Source organism: Lagenorhynchus albirostris, chromosome 3, assembly GCF_949774975.1.
Source record: "Lagenorhynchus albirostris chromosome 3, mLagAlb1.1, whole genome shotgun sequence".
NCBI lineage: Eukaryota > Metazoa > Chordata > Mammalia > Artiodactyla > Delphinidae > Lagenorhynchus > Lagenorhynchus albirostris.
In genome coordinates, this window is record NC_083097.1 from 56,251,260 (window position 1) to 56,264,711 (window position 13,452).

General features: G+C 47.9%; 1 protein-coding gene across 1 annotated transcript in view; it reads left to right on the forward strand.

Moving 5' to 3' along the window:
• MAP1B (microtubule associated protein 1B) overlaps positions 1 to 13,452 on the forward strand; it is a 93,917-nt gene that overhangs the window by 61,451 nt on the left and 19,014 nt on the right. The window contains exons 3-4 of the mRNA XM_060143091.1: positions 7,623 to 7,705; positions 10,167 to 10,307. Coding sequence (XP_059999074.1) covers positions 7,623 to 7,705; positions 10,167 to 10,307 — 224 coding nt within the window. The remainder of the gene's footprint in view (positions 1 to 7,622; positions 7,706 to 10,166; positions 10,308 to 13,452) is intronic.

The following is a 13,452-nucleotide window of genomic DNA, read 5'->3' on the forward strand; positions in this document are numbered from 1 at the left end:
TATCTTATCACCCTCAGCTGGTGCCAACGTTGGGTGCTACTGTTTCCCCGTAGATGCTCTCCAGGGAGCCAGACTTTCATCAACACCGTCTCTGAGATTTATTTCTACTTCTTTCAGCCAGAGCATAAAATAGGGGGAAGAAAAAGGAAACAAACAGCTTTCTTCCACTCTCTTCCACTTCTAACCCTTGATAGCCTGGATTCTCATCCCTCTGCCTTGAGACCCTTAGAAAAGGGAGTGGGGAAAGGGAAGAAGTTTACCTAGGAGAGCAGGATTGGGTAGGAGAAAACCCCGAAGAGAGGATTTAGAAAAACGGTGCACTGTGAGAACCCTGCAAAAGGAATAGACCTTTTGTCCCTGGCATCCCATTTCCTCACGAGCTGTGCTCCTAGTGTGAGCAGCTGGAACAGGATGGGAAGGAAATGCAAAAGGAGGCTCCGCCCGCCCCCAGGAACAAGGGTGCCTGCACCTTTGTGCGGTGAACGTGCTTGGGACGAGGGAGCCTCGGAAGCCTGGGCAATTTGGGTTGTTTGCTTATCTGGGCATCTAAAGGTCAGGGAAACATAAAGCAGAAGATGGCAGAGAACCCAAGAGAATGATGGGGTGGAAGGACCAGCAGGTACATGAAAAACCAAACCAAACCAAATGACAATAAAAAAGAAAGATAGTTCGGTCCAGAAAATGTAAAGAAAAAGAGGTATAGACTCAAATTCCATTATAACTAAGTTCTCTGTAATGCAAAAGATATCTCTAAGTTTTTGAAAAAAACCTCCCAAGCAATGATCAACTTATTTAAATTTAAAAAATTATTTGTGAGGGGCTTCCCTGGTGGCGCAGTGGTTGAGAGTCCGCCTGCCGATGTGGGGGACACGGGTTCGTGCCCCGGTCCGGGAAGATCCCACATGCTGCGGAGCGGCTGGGCCCGTGAGCCATGGCCGCTGAGCCTGCGGCCTCTACTGTGCTTCGCAACGGGAGAGGCCACAACAGTGAGAGGCCCGCGTACCGCAAAAAAAAAAAAAAAAAATTATTTGTGAAGTCTCCTGAACTTGTTTATAATGGAATTTGAGTTCTTATTCTCTTAAAAAAAAACAAACACTGAAAATTTGGGGAGTGACATGACACTCAGGAACATACATTGGGGTTGAAACAAATGCAGAAACAGAAAAAATGTATTTCCAGTAGAAAAGAAACACCATTTCCAGGAATTTCAGGGGTAAGGTGGGAGAGAACTGGGCTCCGATTGTGCAGCAGAAACAAAGAGGGAATTGGCCTCGGAGTGTGTGGGAGGCCAGTGTGCCCGCTGGAAGGGTGAGTGAGTGAGTGGGCAGGCATTGGCTGACCAGTGGCTGACCCAGGCTGCGTGTTTACTGCTTACAAAGGAGAATCTTGGCATCACAACTTGAAAACCTTTATTTTGGACGAGGTGGATCAGGAAAAGAGGGAGAAAAGGATAGTGTCACAGCCTTGGCCACGAGTGGCTGCATGGCGTGTGACATGGGCCCTAGTCCTGCTCTCCTGTAGTGTCTGTGAGGCCTTGGGCAAGTCATTAGACCTCAGATATTTGGTCCATGAAGAGGGGAAAAGAATATTTGCTCCCACCACTTCACAGGAATGTTATGAGGATTAAACAGGGCACCACTACCCACAGGACAAAGTGCTTTGGAAACTCTGAAGCCGTCTACAGGCAGAAGGGTTTACTGCTGTGTTCTTGTGATGGGCTCTCTGGCAAAGAGTTGGATGCTCTTACTTCCACGCATTCGCCTCCTATTTTAGGTGGTTTTTTTTTTTTTTTTGGCAGTACGCGGGCCTCTCACTGTTGTGGCCTCTTCCATTGCGGAGCACAGGCTCCGGACGCCGCAGGCTCAGCGGCCATGGCTCACGGGCCCAGCCGCTCCGCGGCATGTGGGATCTTCCCGGACCGGGGCACGAACCCATGTCCCCTGCATCGGCAGGCGGACTCTCAACCACTGCACCACCAGGGAAGCCCCTTTATGTGTTTTTTGATCCAGGTGGGATAGCGGGAAGCACACAGAAGGTGCTCCCACACCTGTGTGACCTGAAAACCAGCTCTCAGGGTTGGGTCATGCTTCTGCTGTCTTTCCCCCCTTGTTCCCCCTTGCCTCTGGGACACCCTGCCTGGAAAGGGTCCTCTTCCCAGCCCCAGGCTGCAAGCTGCAAGAACAGACAGATGAGAAAGATAAGGAGTTGATTTTGATGTGTGAGAGCCCCTGGGGAATCAAACTCCCTCCAGCATTAGGAGTTTTACTGCCCTGGGGAGGGGATCTGTGTCGTCTCCCTGACAGCTGGTGTCCTGTGGTCTGCACTGACACGGTTGGAGGTGAGAGGTTTCCTCTTTGAGAATACACTTTGGTGAAGAGGTAGAGTTGGAGAGCTCTCATTGCTGTCATTTTCTCTTTCTTTCCTCCCTCCCTCCCTTCCCTCTGAGGAAAACAGACTTTAACCTCAAGCCCTTCTGTGCTTGTGGGCTTTTCTTGATCTACCAAACCTTACCTTTAGTTAAATAATCACAGCCCTTCTCTACCCCACGCATTTCCCTTTCTAACTCTAGAATCTTCTTTAACCCTCTCTAAGATTTCTGCTTCTGCACATTGGACCTTTTTGTAGTGCTAAATCATTATATCAAATTCCTTTTCCAAAAAGAGTCCACTCTGATTTCCACCAGGGCTAGGGGCTGGAGGACTTGTGGGTGAAGACAGGGCAGCGGCGGGAGCTGGCGGAGGAAAGGGCAGGGCTGGCGGGCAGAGGGCTCTTCTTCTCCCGTCCCAGTTACCGGTCCGTCCCTCTCAGTGGTTCAGGACCCTTCTCCTCACCGCCCCCCGATACTGAATGGATACAGAAGCTATCTTTATTCTTCATATCCGTTTCTTCATTATGCTCGCAAGAGTTCATTTTTTAGGAAAAGCAAGTTGTAGGGATAAGGTTCTGGATTGCGATCATTCATGGAAATGGAAATTACATAGTCATCCCCAAGATATGCAGTTATCATTCCTCTTAAAGACAATCTAAAAGGTTTTAGCGTTACTGGTTCTTATTTTCATCAAGGATTTTCTCCCATCTCTTAGCGCCCCTGCAGCTTGGGCCCAGCACTCTCTCCTTTGCGCTCAGCTTTTTCATTAAGCGGCTGCCTGCCTGGGCGGAGACCGTGGCTGGTGTTGGCCTGGCAGCGGAGATGCCACAGCCTCCTAGGCCACTGTGTCCTGGGGCCGACGTGTGAGATGTGTGTGGGAGACAAGGGGAGCTGTGTGCCGGCGAGAAGGCTCGGAGTTTTATGGGGCTGGGTTATGGCTGTTCCTCAACAGTGCGTGTCTTTTAATTTAGCCACGGTCGGACCCTTCTGAAACCAGGAGAGAGCCTGTGTGTGTGCGTGTCTGTGTGTCTTTAGATGAATATTAACTCTGTGGAGATAAGACCCTATAAGCGTCCTAAAAATCAAATACCTAGACAATGACGTTTTGCTTTCGGAGATTTCAAAGCCACCTGGATACAGTAAAACGTAAACCACTAAAACAGCCCAACCTTACAAGACACATAGATTGAGTTAATCTGTCAGAATTTCAGTAATTAAAAAAGGGTCCAACAATAGCTGAAAAATACAGGCTTATTTGAGTTTTAAGCATAGCCTTTGGGAGCCCACAGACAAAAGTCTCATTGTGTGTGAGGCCCTGCTGCTTCAGGGGGTCCCCAGGCCTTCCTCTTTTGATTCCGAGGTGCAGCACACCCCTTTTTGTCACATAACAGTCCCCCCCGCCCTCCCTGCCGCCCAGGATTGAGCCTTCACAATGACCCTGAGTTTTGTGGGGAAGCCCTCAAGGACCTTTTTTTTCTTATCACAGCAGTAAGTGACAAAGTCAGTCCATCCCAAGCCCCCGCTTTTGGTGCCCCCAGACCAGTGCTGAGGAGACCTGACTATTCATCCGGGCTGCCTAATGGTTTCCCTGTGAGCTGTTTCTGGAGAATGCAGGCGATAATGGCAAAGAGAGAGGCTGCAACCGCGTTGTCTTTCTCTTCTGGGAACTTCTTTTCTGAAGCGACTGAATGAGACCTCTGCAGGCGAGGGTGGTGGCCTCTCCTTCAGAATGCCTGGCCTGTTTCCCAGTGTGAAACATTCCCCAAATATGCAACTTCGTGAGCGTCGCAGCAGCCCAAGCCCAGAGCCGCCTGCGGCCAGGAGAGCTGGCACCCCGCTGGGATGTGGGAGTGCGGGCATGGCTTGCCCGGGCCCCTCGTGCAGGCCCTGGGTCTGCCAGATGCCAGGAAGGCCCGGCCCCTGCTTACGTTGTCGGTCGTCTGGGGCGAGAATCTGGCCAACAGTCGGCTGTGATGAGAGCTTGAAGCTTCTCTCTCTCTCTCTTTAAATCCCCTTCTTCATTCAAATCCCATCCTGTAAAAAGGCTTTTGTTGAAGGAGCAGCCATGGCATCTTGGTGCATGTCTGTGTCACTGCTGTCCGTATTTCCAAAGATGGGCAGAGAGAACATCCTTGGTTGAATTCCTGAGCCAACAGGTCCAAAAACTGACTTGGAAGGAGTAGAGGTAAACGGCAGCTGTCACGTGGCATTTGTGTTGTTTGCAAGTGATGAAGCCAAAGAGGAAAGGAACTTCTTGAGGATGGTAAGAACCCCCTTCCAGGGGGCTTGGCAGGAGGGTCCTCACTGCGTGTCTTGGGGAGGGGGTGCTGGGCTTTTGTGCTTGGACTTGCATTTGGGAGGGTGCAGCTAGCAGGGTCTGGGCACTGTGTAGATCACTTAGGAAAGAAAGGAGCTCTGGGGAAGGAGCTGCTTCCATGTACCTCGCTGGATGTACTTTTGTGGGTTCCTACAGAGTATAGCCATGACCACAGCCCCACCTTGGCATTATGCTGCCCGAGGCTTTGGGTGCCAGAAGGAGGCACGTCCAGAGTACGATCGAGGAAATGAACACTCACTTTTCCTTAGTCTTAAGCTTTCGCGTAATTTCATCTCAACTTAAGCACCTCTGAAGCTCCTGAAGTCTTTGTTTCGAGGAGGCCACTGATGGAAGGACCTAGAAAAGGGACGGTTTTCTATGTTTTGCTGATTGTCGTTTTACCATTTGCTTAATTCAGTTTCATGTTCTTTCGCTTTAGCTTGAAATGCACATGCTTGTCAAAAGCAAAAACAACTAAGCCAAAAAGCCGTGTCTAATAAGTTACAGGCTTGAGCGTCCACAGTAAACAAATGTTCTTTCCCATGGCTTAGTTGGATTATTTTTCCTGAGGCTTTAGTCCTTCACCTGTTCAAACTGTGTGACATTGTTCTGTTTTGGAGTTTCTTCATTTCCAGGCATTTGTAGTAAAACGTCATGTCCCTTCCCTTAACTTCACCCTCTTTTATGTGGGTGTTCTGTCACCTTCGCTTTTTTTTTTCTTCTTTTTGCCAATATTCTTCTCCTCATGCTTTCTGAGTTCTTGCTTCTTTAAGCACATCTCTGATTTTACTCCTTTGGATTTTTCCCAAGCTCTCCCTTTGGCATTTGACGTCTGCACCATGTCTGTTTTTCCAAACCCTCATCCACAGAGCAGTGAGGCGGAGGGCTCAGGAGCCTGGGTGCAGGTCCCAGCATGACCACTTCTTAGTTCTGTGACTTGGGGCTCGTTAGTTCTCCTCTATAGGCTTCACTGTCCTCAGCAGTAAAAGGGGATAATCATGGTACCTCTGTCACAGAGCTCTTCTGGGGACTAAATGAGTTCGCACTTGGAGGTGCTTGGAACAGTGCCTGAAACGATTATTTACTTTGGGCTTTTTCCATTTCTAATGTGGGGGTTTACTGGTAAATATTAGCTGTTAGCAAAGATAAGACAATGGAGGAAAATGGGCTTGTCAATGTGATGGTGGTAAGTATTTCAAAATATTCTGTTTCTGTAGTACTTCTGCTCCTTGATGATATAAAGGAAAAAAGCCCTAGCTAAAGCCACCTTCTTTTTTTTCTTAACCTCTTTATTGAGATTCAATTCACACACCATATAATTCGCCCCTTTAAAATGTGCTTTTCAACGGTTTTGATACACTGTGTTAATAATTTTTTTTCATTTCTGGTAAAATATATATAAAAAATGAAATTTGCCATTTTAACCATTACTAGATGTACAATTCAGTGGCATTAATTACATTCACAGTGTTAGGCAACATCACTGCTATTCCCAAAACTTCTTCATCACCCCAAAGAGAAACTCGTACCCATTAAGCAGTAACTTCCCCAATCCCTCCCCCTGCAGCCTCTGGTAAATCTCATCTGCTCTCTGACTCTGTGAATTAGCCTACTCTAGATAGTTCATGTAAATGGAATCATACAATTATTTGTCCTTTAGTGTCTGGCTATTTCACTCGGCATGTTTTCAAGGTTCGTATTGATGCATGTATCAGAACTTCATTCCTTCTTATGGCTGAATTATGTTCCACTGCATGGATAGACCGTAATTTGTTTTCCAGTCATCCATCGGTGGACACTCGGGTTGGCTCCACCTTTTGGCTATTGTGAAAAATGCTGCAGTGAACATGGACCTACAAGTCTCTTTTCAAGTTCCTACTTTCAGTTCACCTAAAGTGGAAATGCTAGGCCATAGAGAAATTCTGTTTTAGCTTTTGGAAGAACTGTTTGCCTGGAAAGCAGTTGCTTTCTGGCCATCCTCTCTTGTATATTCTCCGTTGGTGTCTGTCTCCCTCAGATTCTATCCCATTTCCTCCTGTCACCAGTGCTTCATTGTCCTTCCTTTTCTACCATCCCAAGCACGTGTCTCCCAGCCGTGTGTCTGAGGGACACCCCTCTGCAGCTCTGTCCGTCACCCACTGCCAGAGCATGTATCACCCACTCTGGCCATACATCCGCTTGATCACTTTCATCTCATTGTCTGAGGAGGGAGACGCTTGTAGAAGGTCATCCGTAGACCATGCTGGCCACATGAAGTTCCTAAATCCTTTCGGGTGCGGGGAGCCAAAAGCCCCGAAGAATTTCAGCCCTCCTCAGACAGGCTCCTTCATCCTCACGTCCCCTTGCTTTCATGGTCTCCATCCACTTTGCTTGTCTTTTTTTTTTGGCCACCCTCTCCAGAGGGAGAGTTGTTCTCCCATCTTTATTTGCTCACAGTTTCTGCACTTTTCTATGAGCAAGTGAATTAATGAATGAATCCCCCAACAGACTGTAAGCCTGCCTCAGACAGACATTCTGGTTGTTGGGCTAATTGTTAGCTGGGGTTTCTGGTATGTCATTCATAGTAAGGCTCCTAGTTAATCTCAGCGCCGTTCTCACCAGAAGAAAGGCTGATACGGAGAAACATCCTCAATTACCATGAGAAAGGAAATGTCAAGAGCCCTGTTGAGTTTTACTGGCATCCACCCCTTGTCTCAGATGAAAACCGCCCTTAACGCGCAGAGGCAGCCTGGCGATCAACCCTGACAACTAGAGGGTTGTGAGAGCCCGTGGAGCCCCGGACCGTCTTGTTTGGTGACACCAATTGTGTTTCCCAGGACAGTGGGGAATCCTGGAGCCCTGGGCGGCAGCGCCTCTGCTGTCCCAGAAGCAGGCGGGGCGGTTTTAATTCGGAAAAGCTATAGGTCTCCTCTTTTGTCTGTGTTTTTGTGCCTGCAGGACAAAAGATCCTTCATCACAGAAGTGACGTTTTAGAAACAGTGGTCCTGATCAACCCCTCAGATGAAGCAGTCAGCACTGAGGTAAGTATCCGGCTCCGCAGGGCCTCACACAGTGGACGGAGACCCAGCTGATGAGAGGGGCTGGGCAGGTGGCAAGAGAGGGACAAGGGAGAGACAGGTTCTGGGTCCAGGGATGCCTCCATACCCCTAGTCAGTGGCTGGTTCTCTGCATCAGTACCACCCGAGACTGCCCCTTTCAGTAAGGACGGAGTGGAAGATGCTGGCCAGAACTGGAGTATTTTGTAGAGGTGAAGCGGGTGTGGAATGTGGGGGTATACCTGGAGGGTGTGCTGCTGGGATGGAGTCTGGCTGGGAGGTAGCAGGGGAAGGAGACTGCAAGCCTTCGGGCTGAGACCTTCATGACCCAAATTTGGAGAACAATGGCTTCTCAGATGCAAGCCTCCTTCAGAGCATCCTGCCCACCCCCTTAGCACTGTTGAAAGGCAGGGCAGCACAGCTGCCAGGGGCACGGCCTCTGCTGCTGGACTGCCTGGGTTCTGCCACTTATTAGCTGGCGGCCTTGGGCAAGTCATTGACCATCTCTTTGTCTCATTCCACCTCTATAAAATGGAGATCATAATAGCGCTGACATTTAGTTTTGTGTCCAGAAGTGTCAAGTGCTTAGAACACAGCATGGCATATGACAACCGAAACATATATGTTGGCTTTTCTCAGTATTAATATTTGTATTACCACCATGTGAAATTGTTGCCAGAGAGAGTGGGTATTTCAGAGCCTACTGTAAGGTAGGAACTAGGCTGACGCCAAGAATCCCTGCTCACCCAGGGTAGAAGAATTGTTTCACCTCCGTTTCCCACTGTCTTTACTGCAGTTTGGTACCTTTGAGATTGAGTTGCTTCTTGGATGTTAGTTAGAATAGCCACAGGCCCAGGGGCCTGCACCATCCACAGCATCTCTTCTCCCATGCTGAGCATCTCTGTGACTGTAGCTTGTTTTTCAAAATTGAGATATAATTCACACGCCATAAAATCCATCCTTTTAAAGTATGTAGTTCATTGGGGTTTAGTCTATTCACAGTATTGTGCAGCTATCATCAGTATCTAATTCCTGAATGTGTCCATCAGCCCCCTAAACCCCAAGCCCATTAGCAGTCACCCCCATTCCCCCAACCACCGGCAACCACTAATCTACTTTTTGCCTCTGTGGATTTTCCTGTTCTGAGCACGTTATTTCAGACAGTGGAACCATATGATATGTGGCCTTTTGTGTCTGGCTTATTTCACTTTATGTAGTGTTTTCCAGAGTCATCTACATCGTAGCCCATATCAGTACCTCATTCGTTTTTATGACAGAATAGTATTCCGATGTATGGGTATACCACTTTTATTTATTCATTCATCAGTTGATGGACATTTGGTTTGCTTCCACTTTGTGGCTCTCATTATATAGCCTGTTTTGATCCCATTTCATCTGCTCCAGATGAGCAGGACCTCTCTGACAATCCCTGAAGGTACAAGGTGAGGCAAGTGATGGGCTAGCAATCTGTCTTTGGCCATCAGGATCAGGAAGTAGATACAACTTGAAAAAAGCTGGAGGTTGAATATATGTGCAGGCAGATTGCCTGGAACAGCTGTGAGAAATGAAGAAGGAAAAAATGAGGAATTTCTTGAAGGAACCCAGGCTTGCCTGTGGAGCAGATGGGGCTGGAACAATTACTTCGGTACATGTGCATTTCCCTGGATCCTGGGGTTCGTGGGGACCATGGGTCACGTCCTGTTTACTTTGCATCCCTCCCTTAGTGCCTAGCATGATGCCTGGCAGTCACTTTGTGCTGAACTGAGTTGGGCTCAGAATGAATAACCTTGGTGCTTGGAGTGGTATTTCTGCTGAAGGACAGGCTGGCTCCCTGCCACTTAAAGAACAGAGAGTTCTTTCGTGCAAACCGTTTACAATTCTATTTAAAAGATTCCCAATCAGGGCAGCCTTTTGTTTATGTTCAAGTTCAACGTTAGGCACCTTGCTGATCCCATTGGAGACTGCTTTGGGAGCTGTGTGTTCGGTGTATGGCTTGGCAGGAAAGGGGTCCTGGGTGGAAGGGGCTGACTTGGGACCCTAGCTGGAAACCTATGTTTCCTGAGGCAGCAGTTGGGAGACCTGGACTGTACTTGGTGAGTCAGCCTGTGAGATACTCATGTCTCACGGACTGCACGCTGCTAGTAGGCACAGCTGTGCAACAAATGATTGCCAGCTGTGGAGACTGCTTTGAAAAAGACAAGGAAACTGAGGGGAGAAAGTTAACTCCTACTACTGTCTTGGTGGTGGCCAGATTTGGAAAATGGCATTCATGGGCAGCTGGTGACCACAGTCATTGGCTCTGTCCAGCACCCCAGGGGCAGAGTGAATACCGGGGAACGCGTAATTCTTGTTGGTAAGAAACTTCAAGAGCTCCAAGGGCCAGCCTGATCCTGAAGGTGGGATTCCAGCGCCCCCCATGGCTCATGCTCCCCGTGCTTTGTTTCAGGTGCGCTTAATGATCACGGACGCCGCCCGACACAAGCTGCTCGTGTTGACGGGGCAGTGCTTTGAAAATACCGGAGAGCTCATTCTCCAGTCCGGCTCTTTCTCCTTCCAGAACTTCATAGAGATTTTCACCGATCAAGAGGTAGGCTCCTGTCTGGGAGTATCCAAGCTTTACAGTTGCTCGGTTATTGTTGTAGCCTTAGGCTGATCTTTGAAAGGGTGGTGGGAGATAGGGGGCTGCGGGGAGGGGGTGTTGCACGCCTTTGAAATAAGCAAAACCGCGTGGTGCAGTGCCCTGCAGTCCTGTGGCTCATCTCCCGAGGAATTTAGAGCACTCATCTATAATTAATTGGAACCATTCTGAATGTGCCCGAGATACAGATGGAGGGGGGTTGGTACAGTCAGCATTTTACAGATGGCAGAGGTGATGGAGAAACTTGGAATGACAGAGTCCAAAAGAAAACCCAGGTTTCCTGTTTTCTGAAAGAATACTCCAAAGATCTCTTGGATTTTGGGTAGGATTTAACTGCCCTGATCTCTTTCAGTGCATGTACTTACTTATCCTGGTCAAATAATTTCTGATTTCTCTTACTTTTAATGCCTGGCCCCAGTGTTTGAACTTGGGCTGCTTGAATAGCCCAAGAAAGGGAGGCATGTAGGAAAACGGGGTGTGTGTATGGGACATGTCCATGCCCCAGGAGAAGGATGGTTAAAATAGCTGGACTGAAGTGTGATCATTAATATTGCTAACGAATATATCTTATTCAAGGATGATACATGTGAAGTTTTGAAAATTATAGGATACTAGTGGTATTTGGTAAAATCAGATCAAACATTTGAATTTGGTTATTTCTGCTTGCGAATTTATCTGGTTGGGAAACTTCTCTTTGCAAAATAATGCGCCTCTGGTCTCCTAGTTAGAGCGACAATTCAGGGCTGTCACCATAGCAGCTTGGGGCTGCCCGTAGCTGACAGCAGGTTTCTACATGGAGAGGTTGAGGGACGTGCTGACAGGAGGAGTTGCCACATCTATTTAAAACCATCTTCCTGAGAACTTCCTGAGATGGCGGCGTCTTAGTCCCGTGGATGTTGGGAAGGGCCATCTGTCTTTCTGCATTTAATCTTCCTTGGCCCCGAGAGTCACTGAGAGGCCTCTGTGTACTTTCCATCATTGGCAAGAGCTGTAAATAAACTGCCCAGCTTCATTAGGTTCACCTGGAGGCTTTGTGTAGAAAGACTGGTCGGATGACATCACTGTTTCTCCACTCACTGGGGAGGAATAAAAAGGAACATTTTTCTCCAGCTTTCAGAAGTTATGATGTCATCTGGGTCCCGAGGCAGATAGCCCAGGCTCCCCCCCATGGTGAGAAAGGGCCCAGGGCTCCCTCACAACCTTGTTTGATTGCATTGAGATTCCCAAGCCAGAGCTCTAATTCTCACTCTCCCTGCTGCCCTGAGATGGGTGTGTGATCACTGTATTGTCAGAATCTTACACAAGATTGTGTCCCCAGGTTCGTGTTCTGCCCAGGGCCAGCTGGGCATCTGTCTGGTAGCTCAGAGGTCACACCCACTATCAGCACCTTGGCCTGGGCAAGGGAGAGGGCTGCAGAGGCCTGGAAACAGCCCCATGGCCCAGTACCGGGTGGGCGGTTAACTGGCTTGCTCTAGGTTCAGTTCAGCCCTGAACCCTCAGCTCATTTACGTGAACACAGGTGCCTCTCCTACATTCCGGTGCAGTTCCACAGTTAGTTTCTAGTGGTTGGTTTCTACCCGCATGTCATTGGTTTGTCTTTTTTTTTTTTTTACAGTAAAATAGAACAGAGGACATATGTAAACAAAAGGGTTTGTCATTGCCAGAATTTTAAATCTGGAGGTATCACAATCCACCCATCTGGACCCCAAATAATACCTCTCTCTCTGTCTTTAACTAAGGCAGTGTCAGTAAGGTAGTGTTGTGAATATTGCTGCTTAAATCATTTTTACTAGCCCACAGAAGTAGAATTTTAGCACAAGGGACTGTGCATATATCAGAATTTACCACTAATTACAGAAGAAAAAGAAACAGCTTTAACTGGAACATGGGAGTTCCGTGCAAGGGCTGAATTCTAATCACTGAGGCGTGCTCGGAAGGGCACACATTTTCATTATACCAGGCAGGCATTTTAAAGGCCAGAGGCTCTGTCATATTCTCCTCTGCCGGCCCCGTAACCCCCACCCCGATACTTTGGGGAAGTAATGCTCAACATACGTTAAAAGATCTCTAGAACTTTCCCTTACAGACTAGATCAGTGGTGTCAGGGGTGCTGGGGGGAGACACAGGGTAGAATTCACTCACTTCCCCTTGTCCCAGCCAGAGTACCTGGGCCTTTACCTCTTTTACATTCTGGATTTTGGAGAAAAGATGCCGCAGCCAGAGTGGGTTGGAAACCACCGGAGCAGGCCAGTGGTTAGCAGGCTTTTAGAGCCGTGACTGCCTACTGTTGCCTTGGGAGAAGGTTTTGAGTACAGAATGACTCAGTAACTAAGGGATCTTAAAGACCGTTTGATGGCTACTCTTGCTCCTTTTATTTAGTCCTTGAAACATACTAGTCACTCCAGAGAAACCAGAAACACAATTTGGCAAAACCAAAAATGACACTTTTTTTTTTAACAAGAAGAGCTAAAAATAAATGGACTGAAAAATAGAATTATCAGTGCATTTTGAGCTTCAGCTTTTGTGAGTCATTGGAGGTCAACGACAAAACCAGAGCCTACAGATAGAACAGTCATCTGGCTAACCCATCCCGCCCTGAAATCTGAGGATGGTGAAATCACCATCTCCTGGGGACATTTTTCATTCTCTCTGTTAGAAAGTTTTTCCTCATTTGTCTCATCGTATCTTCATGGAAGGAATGTGATCCCTTTTCCACCTGACAGTGTCTTAACACCCTTCACCAGTGCTGCCAATTTTTTTCCCCTCCAGATTAATCATTTTCATCTACTCAGTGTTCTCCATGAAACAAGATATTAAAAGTTCCTTACATTCTCTGGTCACTGTCCATTGGCAGGAAGCGGGGGTAGGGTGGGGATGGGGGAAACTCAGGAGCTCATTCTTGGCCATGTTTCAGTGCCTTGGCGTTATCGGACAATTAGATCTAGGAGTCCAGAGCTCGGGGAACTAAGAGTGGGCTAGAGACATTAATGTGGAAGCCATCAGTACATTAGAAAATAGATGAAGTAGTCTAGAGGGAGGAATGTGTTAGAAGAGAAGGGGGCCCAGGTCTAGCGTTTAGAGGTTAAGGCCAAGG